General features: G+C 41.8%; 1 protein-coding gene across 1 annotated transcript; it reads left to right on the top strand.

The window, feature by feature from the left end:
- The first annotated feature begins 2,296 nt into the window (after positions 1–2,296).
- Positions 2,297–12,627, top strand: slc38a2 (solute carrier family 38 member 2). The gene is made up of 16 exons (XM_030719761.1): positions 2,297–2,611; positions 3,833–3,952; positions 4,068–4,149; positions 4,258–4,373; positions 6,162–6,235; positions 6,331–6,423; positions 6,742–6,817; positions 8,346–8,428; positions 8,682–8,740; positions 9,003–9,143; positions 9,248–9,327; positions 9,444–9,544; positions 10,239–10,363; positions 10,458–10,602; positions 10,690–10,787; positions 10,914–12,627. Exons 2-16 carry the CDS (start codon positions 3,840–3,842, stop codon positions 11,016–11,018), a joined length of 1,491 nt encoding a protein of 496 aa, XP_030575621.1. The 5' UTR covers positions 2,297–2,611; positions 3,833–3,839; the 3' UTR covers positions 11,019–12,627.
- Positions 12,628–15,660: the final 3,033 nt, after the last annotated feature.

Below are 15,660 nucleotides of genomic sequence, written 5' to 3'. Positions count from 1 at the left end.
AGTTTTAAAAGTAATATTAAAAGTAAAATGAGTCGGGTGGTAGAAGTAATATTAGGAGGTCCAGTACATGCAGTGGTATACTGCTGTGTTCTGTGTTCTAACTATACTATGTGGTAGTAGTTAAAGTAATAAATAAGTAAAGTGCAAGAGGTGGTAGTGATATTACAAGTTGACTACTAGATTGTAGCAGGTAGTTTTACAAGTAATATTAGCTGTACAAATGGTCTATTAGGTGGCAGAAGTAAAAATAGCCAGTGCATTAGTTGCAAAAGTAGGCTGCAAGTAGTACATATACTTCTTGCACGGCTTCTATTTGGACTTTCTACTTTTTACAACCTATTACTACTACTACCTTTTTGTAGTAGAAAAAGTGGTTAAAAAAAAATCTGACAGGAAAATTAGTTCTTGCACAAGAATTAGTACATTTATTAGCAGTACAAACAAAATTACTCTGGTAGAAGTAGTACTAATACAAAGATTACTACCATTGATGCAGGTAGTAGATCTCATAGTAACTGATATGTGGTCCGCACCCCACCTGCAGTGCATGTGGATTTCTAGCCAAAGTGGCAGGTTAGGTACAGTACAGTCAGTTTTCATCTCCAAGACATCAGCGAATGCTAAAAAGCCAGTGGAGTGGCATACTGAGGCACAAGGCATCCTGGTGTGGTTTGTGTACTTAAGCATCGGGTTATTATGGGATTGGTGACATGAGGAAGTCACTCCCAACGCCCCAACTCGATCAACAAGCGAGGTTACTGCTGTGAAGGGACCAAACCAAGCTGAGTGAGGGAAAACAAATCCATTCAGCTAGAGGGGGAAAATCCAAACAAAACTCTGACCGTGTCCCTAATTATGCACGAACTTTGACCTTTATACAGTTTAAACAAGAGAAAAATCCAGTGCATGTAAGAGTAATGATAATACTGTAGTAGTGAGCATGTTCTACTCAGTGGTAGCAGTTATGGTACACAAAGTGCAGCACCTGGTAGTAGTATTACCAGTACAAGCTATCTACAAGTAGGTAGTAGTAGTAGTAGCAGTAGTGAACACAGTACACAGTACTGCTTTGCACTTCTCATACAACTTCTATTTGGACTATTACCTTTTATTTAAAAATAACTTATAGTGGTACAACTACCAAAATGTTGATTCTTTTAGTAGTTTTAGAAGTAGCATTAGCAGCATTAGTAGAATTATTAATTAATGGCAGATATAGTAACATTAATAGAAGTAACACAAGAACAATTAATAGTAATAGTAATGCAGGCAGTCAACAGCTAGTAGTAGTGGATGTAGTTTAGTAGTAGCTTAATACGAGTATGATAGGAGTGATTGTGGCTACAATGAAAGCAAAGTTACGATCATGGCATTACAATAGTCATTATCAGAGGTGTCAGTATAATAGAAGCAGTGAGTTGTTGCAACACTTGCATCCGAATGTAATGTTCTGTCTGTCAGATATGTGGACTCAAACGCCAGTTCATGAAGCTGCTGGCAGCCCACACACTGTACTGTTCTCAGTCACCCCAGCAGTAATAATAAACTGGAAACCAGAGCTGTGGAAGATTTCACACAGACACACACACATACACAGACACACATACTTGACCTGGCGAGATGAGCCAGCAGCTGAATGAGGATCAGGATGACCGCCGTCACATGACAGTGTTTGTCTGTAATCTCCTTCAGATGGGGAGGTCTGCTTTGAAGCTCCTCTCAACCCCTGATCTGGACTGACACTCGTCCAGGCCGCTCTGAGCCTTCGCTTTACCTTCAATAAAACCGCATAAGCGGCTCCACGGTGTATCTGTGGGGTTCAGTGAGGCCAAGTGCCCTCGTTCTGTTTTCACAGCAGAGCAATCCCAATCCAGGAAAAAAAAGAAAAACAAAGTCATGGGAACACTGACTTCTTGTGTAATGCTGCAGGTTCCACCAGGTACTTGGAAATTATAAAATAAAAGTAATTAAAATAGTGAAATGGGAACATACTGTATGTTTACACAGTTTTTCTTTTTAAACAAAGCATAATGAAGATTAATGATCCACTGATTTTAGATGTTTCAAATCTTTTGTTTCATATGGTACTATTGTAGTTTTCACGTGGTTTGACTTTATAACAGCTATTGTAAATATATTAAAGAGAGTCTGTGGGTTTCCGGGGGGGGGACGTTTCTAGGACTGTTTGTATACAAACCACGTCACTGCTCTCCGCCGTAGGAACGTCTCCGCCCTCTCGGCTGATGCAACGTTGTCGGTCTATAAAACGGGGACGTCGTCTCAGCTTCTCACTGGCAGAGCAGGGTTTCCGAGCGCACCGCATTTTCTGGAATTAGATTAAAATTGTCAATAAATCGAAATTCTTTTTGGGGTTTGATTATCTTAAGAGAATCTCTTCTTTTTGTTACTTGATCTGTTTCTGTATCTTTAAAAAAAAATCATCTCCTGTCTGCTAGTAGGCCCCTTCATTCATTCAAATTTTTAATCTATATATAACCTCTAAGTATTCTCAAGGACCGGCTGATCTGTGTAAAGAAACCGTTTGGACGCGTTTTGTTTTCTTCTTCTTACTCGAAGGATTTTTTCCGGCGTCCTGAGACATCTTCGAAAGGTAAGAAAGCCGACATTCTCATTTACGCTCAGGGGAAAATTGGCGGAATGTGGGCGGTCTGTGAAAAAAAAAAATCAAAATTTTCTCGTTTTTACATCAAGATTGAACAGATTTTACACTTTCCTTTGTGTTTCAACGTCATTAGAACATTTTCTATCTTTTTTTTAATTTTAAAATCCGATTTAATAAAAATCGCATCTTTTATCGACTCTCGGTGGCTAATTAGTGTGAATCAGAGTGATTTCCTGCCACAGTGCGTGTGCTGATCTCTTACTAAAGAGTCGTAAAATGTCATTGTCTGAGACTCTTGAGGCGTTTTCTCTTATTGGGTCAGCCCTGAGCCAAATAAATAAATAATGGAGTGTCCGTTTGGCAGTGATGCTGCAGTGCCGGACGTGTTTTAGGAGGTGACCCGAGGACGCGGGCTTGGCACTGCCACACACACACATCACAAACACGCTCTGTGTGAAATGGAAAACATAGAAAAGTGTCTGTGTGTAATTTGCAAAGGCTTTAAAGATAAGAAGGCCGGTGAGCCACAGCCGCTGCGCAAAAAAATGGGAGAGCCATGCCCACAAAGAGACAACACGTGTCATTGTTTCTAGTGGAGCCGGTCGAGGAAATAAGACATTAAATGGATGTGTCACTGCGCCTTTATGGCTCTATCTGGATCTACATGTGCCTAACAGTCAGCAAAGAATTGTAATATATCATGATGCCAAATGTAGGGATGAAGTTTTGTTTTAATGTCGCCTCATTTTCATTCATTGCCAATTCTAAAAATGTGATGTCAAAAAAATATATTTTTAAACCACTTTTTGAGGGCGGAATGTGCGCAAAGTTTCGCATTTGTGCGCAAAATCAGCGTTTACTGCGACTTTTTTTTTCTTTTTTTTTGTCATTCAGCATTTATGGGAGCGTTGGGGTGATGCCGGTCTGGTATTTTTCCACTGCCGGTGCGTCACCCCTCCTCCCTCCACTCTTCCTCACTTACATCCTCCGTCGCTGAAGCAAAGTCACGTGATCTCATGAGTAACGCTGCGGCGAGCGCCAGACCACTATAATATTGATTATTCTGAAGGCAACGTGAACGCGCACAGCTAGAAATAAAAAAAAAAGGGGCTGGGCTTTTTTTTTTTTTTTTTTAATGGGAATGGTGCAGCATACAGAAATATGATAGTACAGTTAATTAAGAATCTACCTGTTTTGTTTGTTTTTTAGCTCTAAAATGTCGCAGGCAGGAGCTAAAACTGAGATGCAAAATATCAGCACTGCTGGAGAAGATGACAGCAGCTCCAACGGCAGTGACTATCCCTACCCAAAGAAGGTGCCGCTGGTCGGGTACGGCTCGTTTCACACATAGTATAGTGATAAAAACATATACTTATGCACTGAAAACTGCACATGGTGTACACTTTATATAAATATCTCTCATTTCTTCTCTTTTCTCATAAAGCCAATACCCTGATTCAGATCCAGAGAGCCAAAACTTCCTCCCTGAAAATAAACCGTGCAAGAAGAAGTATGAGACTGAATATGTAAGAACTTCTCTTTTCCTCCAACACATTTTCTTTTTAACCACATAACCAAAAATATAATGTCTCATCTTTTCCTGACTCTGACAGTCCTGTGTTTTTTTTCCTCAGCACCAGGGCACTGCATCCTTTGGGATGTCCGTCTTCAACCTGGGCAACGCCATCATGGGCAGCGGCATCCTCGGTCTGTCCTATGCCATGGCCAACACTGGCATCGCCCTATTTGTGTAAGCATTTACTTACTAACACCTATTCAAGCAGGCTAGGCATCTGCCTTCTGGGTGACCAATGCAAAAAAAAAAAAATATATCAAATAAAGGCACGCCTTTAACTAACAATGGAGTCAAGAGGTTAGGATGCAAAGTAAATGAAAAAGCATGACTCAACACAGGTGAGTTATTTCACAATCCACATTCAGCTTAGGCAGGCACAGGCAGGTATGGCTTTGTCTGTTGGATTGATGTCGTAGGACGTGCTCTGCAGCATCTCTGCGCAGCACCTTTTCCCACCAGCAGTGTGTTTGTGTGTCCTCTATGCAGCTGCTTGACCCTGAGATTGAAAGTTTACAATTCTTCAGCTGTTCCTCAGCTGAAGTACTCATCCTGGATTTGCTGGATAAAAGTGTTCCCTGTGACAATGCCCCCTGCTGGTTATTCAGCACGTTGCCGGCTCGTTAACGGACAGGTTGATGTTGTTTTCTGTCAGTGGGCTGTCGGATTTCATCCTTTAACCCACATTTCTTACTTGCACTGTCACCATCTGCAGAGCTGATCCCCAGTCAGCTTACCATATTTGAGATGCAACCTTAAGATTTCAGGAGGCAGAAACCAACTGAGGAAAAATCAGATTATTAGGTAAAAATAAGTAAAATAAAGTTTCTTTTCAGAGTAGGGTGCTACAAGAAAATATCCACTCATAGTACTCAAGATCTCTGGGAGTCACACAAACAATGTCAACAAACAAAAGGGAGTGGCAGGAGAAGCGGCTAAGTCGAGCTAATCCTGCTGCTTTAGGCACGAGTTACGTAAACAGAGAGATATCGTACGGTCACAGGCGATCATGAATGAAGCAGAGCCTGCAGCTGACCAGTCTGATCCCAACATCTGCATGAAGCTGGGGATTACAATTACCTAATAGCTACTACGTAGGTGACATAGCTGCCAGGAGTTCTGTCTGCTCTTTATTTCTCTGAGGTTATCTTTTGAATTGCTGTCTGGCACTATTACAGCCAATCAAGCCATTGCAAAACCAACAGACTCCCCCCAAAAAATCCCAAAGCGTGTATTTGCTAAGTTGCTGTGTGTAAAGAGATGAGAAAGATGAAGGGTGTCGTAGGCAGGCGGGCGAGCGGACACCGAAGCAGCTGGATAGAAAGCTGAACGTTGCATTTATGAAAGACAAGTCTCAAAAGGCCAAGAGATTTATTTTCACCTGAACTATTAATAACACAGAGTGTACAGTGCTGCCTCTGCAACATCCCAGGGGCATTAGGAGGATCCTGTACAGGGAAACCTTTCGTCCTTTGCAGCCCTGCTGATGCTGCTTGTGACTCAAAGAACATAGAGACTGATTCTGCCTTCAAGGTCTTTTCTGCTCAGGCTGACAAATGAAAGAAAATGGTGCTTTATTTTTATTTTTTTTGACAAGGCAGATTGCAAACCTGCACACACTGAAGTCTCAAAGGAAACACTAAAGCTGCTGACACTTTGCAGTAGAAGCAGAAATCATCCTCATGCCAAATTCTCCCAAAAGACACGAGAATCCTGAGTCATTGCAGGAGTGGATGGTAGTGAGACATCATCAGGAGTTCCAACATGTGACCTTCATGTTAGCAAAATGTCAATGTGTTTGTTTGCCAGTCAGGAAAATACATTTGTCATTTGAACGGCCTTTAAATCCCTACTTCAACCTTGATCCCGACCATTTCCTCATTGATTTTGCTGCTTTTTTCCCTCCTAATTGTATCCTGGTTGCAAGTCAACACACAGCTAAACATCCCTCTTGTCTGTTTACAGGATTCTCCTCGTGGCTGTCGCCATATTTTCCTTGTATTCTGTGCATTTGCTGCTGAAGACAGCCAATGAAGGGGGTAAGTCTATCAGACAAACATCCCCAAATGCTTCTTAGTGTTTTTTTTTTTTTATTCTAAATCTAAAACTCTTTGTGTATTTCTTCTGTTCGAAGGAGCGCTGGTATACGAGCAGCTGGGTTACAAAGCCTTCGGGACGCCGGGGAAACTCGCAGCCTCCCTCTCCATCACCATGCAGAACATTGGAGGTTAGAAGACGCCAAAAACCATTTTATGAATATTGCGTAACTGTAATTGATCCAATGTGTGCTTACTCAACAAGTTAAAACACTGCTTCTCTGTGTCTGAAATGAGAGGATTGGGGGGGGCTCTTTGCTGATGGAAACCAGCTTGTGTTTTTTTGGAAGTAGTTTCCAGTAAAACCTTGAGTCATTTTACAAGCATGTTGCGATTCTTTTCTTTGGAACATCTGAGCCTTTTGCCAAATATTAGTGTTTTTATAGTGGAGCTTCCTGCTTTACCGCGTGCTAACTGCCATTGTTTTTGTTTTTTCTTTGCCCCAACAGCCATGTCAAGCTACCTCTACATCGTGAAATACGAGCTGCCCACTGTTATATCGGCTTTCACAGGAGCCAGCGACGAGTGAGTGACTTAAATATTTCAGTAGCTTCCACACGAGCGCAGGTCTGGAAAAATTGGAAATAGCTGCATGTCTGTACACACCTTTCCAACAACACACAGTGACATGAGCTCTTTAAAGGCACCGTGTGGAGTTTTATTATAAACAAACACAAGCTGTGTGCGCGTGAAGGGGTGCAGCTCACAGGTTTTTACTGACATAAATGAGTTAAGAAACAACTGTAAATAGCTGATAGAAGAACTGCTGAAACAGGCTGCTTACTGATACACATATTGTTAACAAATTCAGTTTCATGAACCTGAAGGTTCTGGATTTATTTCCAAGAAATCAGAGGACAGATGAGTCCAAAGATCGACCAATTTTGATTTTGGTAGTACTTCAGCTCTAACCACCAGACCATTTGTCAAGCAGCCAAAGATGGAGACTAAATGCCAATACAGGCTAGTTTACTCATCCCGATAGGAGTATTTGATGGTTGTACTAGGACTACAAATATGAGGTGTTGTCATAAAAATAAAACCTGCCAGAAGGAATGAAAGAGAGCAGGAATGCCCGAGAGAAGCACTTGAGGTGAACACATTAAGTAAAATGGCTGCCAGTTGTTTTTCAAGCGCTGAGTGTTGGAGAAGGTGAAGTGGTGTCTTTGTCTCTCTGCTTGGAGCAGAACCGGGATGGAGTGTGTGTGTGTGTGTGTGTTTGTGTGTAGGAGGACTGTCTGGCCGTTTTAAAGGGACGGGCAGTGTTCAGTCTCTCTGAGCGGCCCCTCAAAGAGCCCTTTTAGAAAGTGCAGCCGGTGCCACATCGAGACTGGAGCGCAGGGAATGAGCTCACCGCGACCCGGCTTTGAGTTTAAAAAATTGATGTAGTTCGCCTCCTCAGTGCCACTTTGTTACATCGTATTCCTGTGAGCTATGCAGTCATCCTTGCGGAGGCTAGTTCTTGTCAGCTAGCCTGCAGATGCTCGACAAGATGTGTCAGAGCGGCGGCTGAGAGGTTTGATCAGGCCTAAAGCTGCAGAGGATCTGAGAAAAAGTCTGACAGAAACGTGGATTCAGTGCGATTTTTTTTTTTTTTTTTCCAGCACCGCTGAGCTAATTAGTTTACTTGTGGTGCTGGTTAATCAGTTTGTGTCTGGCTCGCTGACACGATCAAAGCTGCTTCATATGCAAGATACACACACGTGAAACACACCAGAAAGCTTGTAAGAAAACCTAACTCAACATAGCATGTATTACATTTCCACTTGGCATCTTTGAAGTTGTTCCATAATTAAAATTACATGAGAATAAATGGGAAAAATGTTACATAAGAAAGACAATTTTACAGTAGAATCGCCTTTCGCTACACGAGATACAAAACAATATAATTACATAATGCTACACTAGTATAATTCCAAAATTCATGTTAATAATGATGATCAATAATGGTGGGCTGCCCCTTTAACACAGATCTTTACTGACATGATGATTCACTAATGATCTATGTCACTAACATACTAACGTCACTAACGTGTTCTGTCTTGTATTTCAGTGAATGGTACACCAACGGTGACTACCTTGTGCTGCTGGTTAGTCTTTGCGTTATCCTGCCACTGTCGCTGCTCAGGAACTTAGGTAAGGAAAGTGGCTGTGTGTGTGTGTGTGTGTGTGTGTGTGTGTGTGTGTGTGTGTGTGTGTGTGTGTGTGTGTATTAGTGTGTGTGTGTGTGTATTAGTGTGTGTGTGTGTGTATTAGTGTGTGGATTTTTAAACAGGGCTGGGTTAGACGTCAGTGACGCACTAGCGCATGCAAGATTCATAGGCTTTAAAAAGTTAACAGCTCAGAGTTACGACACGACTCATCACTGAGGTCTGTGTTTTTCTTCCAGGTTACCTTGGTTACACCAGTGGTCTGTCGCTGCTGTGCATGGTCTTTTTTCTGATTGTGGTGAGTATGACCCACCTTTCCTCAGGCTCGTGTATCGTCACACATCCTGGGGCAAATTTGCTTCTTTTGCCAGTTCGGTTTGAGTCAGAGCAGTGAAATCCCTTCCTCCTACACAAAAGAGGATTCCTTTGTTTAAAAAAAAAAAAAAAAGTTAAAAAAGTGCCATAAAATACTGGAACACAGTCTGGTCCAAGTCTAGTCTTTGTTTTGATGGCCTTTTACAAGAAGTTAAAATATGAAAATTGCTCTCTGGTCCTTCAAGGTGATCATCAAAAAGTTCCAGATCCCATGCCCTCTCCCAAGTCACAACCAAACCGTGAGCCTTGGCCTGAACGTCTCACACGCCGACAATTCAACTGATGAGGACGCCTGCAGGCCCAAATACTTTGTCATCAACTCGAAGGTAAATGCCTTTAAGACCCAGCACATTTGTAGAACTGAAATGAACCTGATGAAATTATTTCTACTGTTTAGCTGTAAATTCACTTTATTTCTCTCCCCTCCCAGACCGTCTATGCTGTCCCCATTATTACCTTCGCCTTTGTGTGCCACCCCGCCATCCTCCCCATGTACGACGAGCTCAAAGAGTGAGTATCCTCTGCCATCCGTTCACTTCTCTCTGAAATACAAACCACAGTTTAGGCTTTAAAATACGTTTTGGTCTCCTGCCTAATCAAAAACATCTCCGCTCTCTGTTTAACAGCCGTTCCCGCAAAAAGATGCAGGGCGTTGCCAACGTCTCCTTCCTGGCCATGTTCATCATGTACCTGCTGGCCGCCCTCTTCGGATACCTGACCTTTAACGGTGAGTGAAGACAACTCATTTTTAAATATGTACACTGAATTTATGGCGGCATGTGTCGTCCCCAAAATAAAACTGAATTTAGTTTCTTGAGGCAGTTAATGTCTTAAATGGGCTCTATTGTCTAAAGAGAAGCTTCCAGGCCAAGCAGCATTCGAGGCTTGTTACGCAAGACTGTGAAAAAGCCCACCTTATGCAGCTGCGCGGCGTGCCAGTATGTTTGTGTTCCTGCGTATCATGGCAAAAACAACTGATAGGCTGCCCAGAAATGTTCCTGGAATTTAATAGCAGTTATACAAGAGAGAGTGTGCACTACCACCAACAGTGTGGTGTCAGTGGTAGTGCCAGTTTGAGCCGGAAAAAGCAGACATTGTGAAATACTGTTTGCTTAACCTGTTTTGATACTTCAAGATACTACTACAGAAGGCCCCAGAGAATTTAGACAGAGTTTGGAGGCAAAATTTCATCATAGCAGTTGCTCAATTGCTCAAATATAAGAAATATACAAGTTATAACTTGCAAAGTGTGTTTTGCAAATTTAGATTTTTCATGAAGCCCATTGTTTTCACGTTACAATCGTTAGTTGTGTTCTGTGTATAATGCTCTAGATTAGGCGACTTTAACCCTGATAACAGTTCAGGTAAAGACGTTCTCGGCTGTGACTCAAATGGAGGGTGTCTGCTGTCTTTCTGTACAGAAAATGTGGGCGATGAGCTGCTGCACACTTACACCAAGGTCTACAAGTTCGATGTGGTCCTGCTGATTGTCCGTCTGGCCGTGCTGACCGCCGTCACCCTTACTGTCCCTGTTGTCCTCTTCCCCGTAAGTGTGAAAGAAATCACTGAGATTTTAGAATATGAGTTATTACAAATAATAGGTCATGTGAAATAACCTCTCTCTGTCTCTCTTTGTGCAGATTCGTACCTCTATCAACCATCTCCTGTGTCCCAATAAGGATTTCAGCTGGATCCGTCACACCGTCATCACTGTAGTCCTGCTGGCTGGCACCAACACCCTGGTTATTTTAGTCCCCACCATCAGAGACATCTTTGGCTTTATAGGTGAGTATCTGCATATAAGGTTGTCCTAAAGAGCAATGCTAAAAGAAAGGTCTGTGACTAAAATGCTAAATGTCTTGTCTCTGTCAGGCTCTTCTGCTGCTGCCATGCTCATCTTCATCCTGCCTTCAGCTTTCTACATCAGACTTGTCAAGAAGGAGCCCATGATGTCTGTGCAAAAGCTCGGGGTAAGAAGGAGTTTGATGGAGTGAACAGTTCAGGAACCGTACACTTGTTTTTAAAATCTGACAGTTTTCATTTAACTTGGTCTGAATGAACATATCAGCTAATTGTGAACTTGTTTTCCTCTCCAGGCAACCGGCTTCCTGGTGTGCGGTATCCTGGTCATGATCGGCAGCATGACCCTCATCATCCTGGACTGGGTCGAGAACGCCCCCATAAACGACAACGGACACTAAATCTCCGGCTCTCCTGCTGCGTACTGCTGGCTGTTAGCGCTGGACTTCTCCACCCTTGCAACCAACATCAAAATGTATTGTAAACAAAGAAAACACAAGGACTCACTGTGCTCAGCTTTGACTTACTGAGCGATGGACCATGCCATTCCAAGTGAATGTATCTGAACTTTGTACAGTTTGGTGTGATAAACCACGACGGCGGTGATTTACTTTCATTTTTTTCTCTTTTTATTGTAATTATTTCAGTCATTTTTGCTCGTTTTTATTCATGTTTTGTTTGTTTGAAGTATGTGGCTTTGATTGTTTTGTTTTTTTAATAGTTACTAAAGGTACAGCTGAGAGCAAAATTAGTTTAAGGTGCCAGAGATGAAATAGTCATAGAGTTCAAAATGGAGCTTACGCTCAGGTACGCTGCGACTGTGACCTCCGAGCTCAGCAACTACAGATCCTGCTGAAAAAAGCATGTGAATCTCCCAACGCCTGACAAGTGGCAACAGACTTGAAAGTTGGACTTTCTCAAGGGTGATTATGTTCCTTCCAAAAATTTCATTCTTTCATTATTTTACTTTGCCAAAAATGTGTTTGTAAAGCATATTTGTATAGTGGAAAGCACCTACAGTTCAGCACACTTGTCAGTTTTCACAGGCAGCACAGCTTATTTCAGTATTTGAACCGAGTCTCTGCAGCCTCGCTAATAATGTCAGCTCTCCTTGTAAAACGTGCGCATCATTCAACAGAACCTGCCTTTCCAAACCCAGCACTGGGCGCTGCAGAGGTTCTCGCATGAGGACTCTCCTGAAACTGTATTTAGTCTTTATAACCTGCTGAAGGTCCGCACAGTGACAACACTACTGCTTTAAGAAGGCCCGGCCTGCGAGCCTCCCAGTTCCACTTCCTCCCCCCCAGGGGGGGGGTTGGTGGTGGGAAACTTGAAATTTTTTTCTTTGTGGGAGAATACTTTGAATTTTGACCACATACTGTGGTTGTTAATGCCTGTTAAACTTGCAGTAGAATAAGTCAGGTTGCGCTCTTGAACAACCACAACTAAATAATGACAAGAGAACTCGGCTCGTTTGCAGCCGAGTGGAGAGCCTGTCGTAGACAGCACACTGTGCTTCCAACATTCACACGTCACCAAAATGTTGTCATCTATTTATGGAAGACCGTAAAATCAGTGTAATTTAATCTATTTTACTATATTTATATAATATTGTATGTGTACATATATATATGTGTATATATATCTATTGAGTTAACTGTAAATATGCTTTTTTTTTTTTGTACAATATTGCATTGGAGCTGGAAAACAAAAATGAATCCCAAGGTCCGGTTAATACTGAATATGCTCCAACATACCGGAGCTTCTCCGTTAAGACTGACTGAAATTCTCTTTAAAGAACTGTTACATGTGGAAGCAGTCTTCTTTTCCTTTATGGCCCTGAACACAAACACCGATCAGCAAAATGTTGTTTCTGCACATCTTTGAGAGTATGCCAACCAGCTCTTGACCCAAGGAGGGCTTTGTCCACCAGTGTTACACTGTTGTTTCAATGAAACACTATGTATATCCTGTAATTACTGTCCAATTAAATTCAAAAACAACCTGTAAGTTGGGCTGTGCGTGCTCTTTTCATCCTGTGTCGGCTTCTTTTTCTCTTTTTGAAATGTGGCTTCAGAAGAATGGATGTTGTGGAAAAGGAATTTAAAATCTTACAAAGCTGCTGTGTTTTTTCCATGTCCAAAACATCTGTTCAATGTGCTGAAGAGATACTAAGCTTGTCTTAACTAGAGCAAGGCCACGCTTTGGTGTAATACCATTTCATGCCATAAGATGGTGCAGCAAGTGTCCAGTGTTGATTTGCCTAGTTAAAAGATTTAACTTGGCAAATCAGTGAAAATACATTTTCATTTACAGTAACAGTCCAGGGGGAAAGCCAAAGCTTCCTGAGGAAATAAAGTAGCTACAAAATATCCAGTCAAAAGAACAACAGCAGGCCTTTAAATCAAACACTGCCCCCTGGTGGAGGAGGTTTTTGCAGAACTCACTGAAGTCTGTCAGCTACTTTAGTCTTGACCAAGCTGGTATTTTTTTTATACGAGACATTAAAATTGATCATTTAAAAACAAATCTTTGCTCTTTGTCTTTTACAGATAAAGAGATGCGGACATCACTTTGAGTTTCAGTTTATTTCCCCAGAGAAAAGCAGAACTCATGCTGAAATGTTTCCTTGACAATGCTGCCCCCAAGTGGACAAAGGTTGACTTTATGCTCCACAGATTTCATATCGTCACCTTGTTAAAATAATGACCGTAAAGTCGTTTTTTTTCAGGTTTTTCAGGAAACACAAAAACTGAACTAAATATTGAAAATATGATATTTATTAATAATTTCACTCAAAAAGGTTATGACAATAGATGACGTTTGGTATACTAATTACAATGCCTGGCAATTATGTACCATAAGAGGAATAAACGACTTAGGCAAATTTTTTTATCATGCCTTTGCGACTTAAGCAATTTTAAATGTTCAACTCTGTCAACCATTAAGCTGTAGCTCAGTAGGTAGAGCAGGTCACCTACTGATCAGAAGGTCAGGGGTTCGATTCCTGGCTACTCCAGGCTACATGCCAATGTATCCTTGGGCAAGATACTTAACCCCAAGTTGCTCTCCGACCGTTCCGTCGGAGTGTGAATGTGTGTGGATGTTATATAATTAAAAAGCACTTAGCTTAGCAAACATGGAAGTGCTTGTATGAATGGGTGTGCATGGGTAAATGTAAAAAACGTGTTGTATAAGCGCTTTGAGTGCTCTGACTGAGTAGAAAAGCGCTATATAAGAACTAGTCCATTTACCATAACTAACAAACTAACTAAACATAATTATGAGGAGAAATGTGCATCTTCTCCCTCCAGCTCTTTGCTGGGTTCTTGACTGATGCCTTTTGATGCAGCAAATTGTCAAAGAAGTGATGGCAGTCAACATGGGCATGAGATGTTTCATTGACTGGAGATCCTGGAACTTTGTCTCCTTGATGGGCAGAGCACTTGGAAACATTTGTCCTCTGTGGCAGTGCTTCCCACGTGGAGTCCTCCGTGAAGGACGGCTCCAAATGGATTTTGCCTTCACTGCTAAACTGGAGAGCCTGCAAATCATGCAGTCAGCTCTCCAACTTTTTTGCCTGGTCTGATGCTAGTGAAGTAACCTGCATTCAGTTTCAGGAACTCATCATGCTTAAGCACTTTAGCATGGATTTATTTCTATGATTAGGCTGCTTTCATTTTGTCTTCATGGTGGTGGCTGTGACTCAGGAGGTAGAGCAGGTCCTCTACTAATCAGAGGGCTGGTGGTTCCATTCCTGGCTGCTCCAGTCTGTATGCCAAAGTATCCTTGGGCAAGATACTGAACTCCAAGTTGCTCTCCAACGCAACTGTATGAGTGTGTGTGAATGTTAGCTAGTAAGCACTTAGCTGTAGAAGGAAGTGCTTGTATGAATGGGTAAATGCAAACATGCTGTATAAAGTGCTTTAAGTGCTCAGCTAGAGTAGAAAAGCACTATATAAGAACCAGTCCACTTACCATTTTATGGATTAGAGGACTCATCACAGGATGGGGTATAATCTGGTTTGCAGATCACATCATCATCATCATCATATTTGCCATCTTCATGATGTGGTTGTGTCTGCGTGGCATCTTGAATATCATCAGCAGGAGTGTTTAAGGCATCGTCTGCTCCATCTGAAACAGACTTGGCCTGTTACAACCTGCCTCCTCTCTTCAATGACTGTCTCATGATTTTCACTGGATGAGGCCTGATTGGCCTAAGAATTGTCAAATGCATTGCCAAAAACATTTCAACCCTTGTCTGTGTAGGTTCTCAGTCATACAGGTCTCTGGAGCTTGAAAAAGGGCGACTGGACCTCTTTTTGTTTCAAGACATTTTACCTCTCATCCCAAAGGCTTCTTCAGTTCTCAGACCAAAAGGTGGAGAGACCAGGTATTTAAACCCCAGTGGATGTGCATAATCACATGTACCAAGGTGTGAAAGGAGGTGTGGGTCATTACAATTGGTGGTTTTGGGTGAAACCAATTTGGGACTCTTCTCCATTGTATCATGTGACCTATTGAGGTCACCTGAACAAAGGTGTGAATGTGGGTTGAGGCACCTGGGGAGTGAGCTGAGGACTGTAAGCAGGGGAAAGTTGGTGATGTAATCCACCTCCTCTGTTCAATGATGGCTGTTCACAGTGATGCTTCTTTTACTCCTCTTTCAACCCTTGGAGGTGAATATTCACATATGTGGGATCATTTTGAAAAATATTCATTGCCTTGTGGTCACTATTAAGCTACATCAGGAATTCCCAATGTATTGTGCATGCATGCACCCCTAAGGATGCACAGGCTGCCTCTAGACACTGCACAACAGATATACTACAATACTAGTTAAATTATCAAATACAAACACAAAAGTATAATGTAATTTTTTGTTATACACAATGTCTAGCTATCAGATTACAATAGTTTTTAAAATTTTCTTAATTAGATGGTGTAAAGTTAAAAAAAAAGAGGCAAAACCTGTAGATGAAATATTGTTTGAAAAGGCAGAAAAGATTTAACAGATTTATCAGCCTTTCACTTGTAACA

The sequence above is a fragment of the Archocentrus centrarchus genome, chromosome 23 (genome assembly GCF_007364275.1).
Source record: "Archocentrus centrarchus isolate MPI-CPG fArcCen1 chromosome 23, fArcCen1, whole genome shotgun sequence".
NCBI lineage: Eukaryota > Metazoa > Chordata > Actinopteri > Cichliformes > Cichlidae > Archocentrus > Archocentrus centrarchus.
Note: the sequence above shows the minus strand (reverse complement) of the source record. Positions and strands in the feature narration are given on the sequence as shown.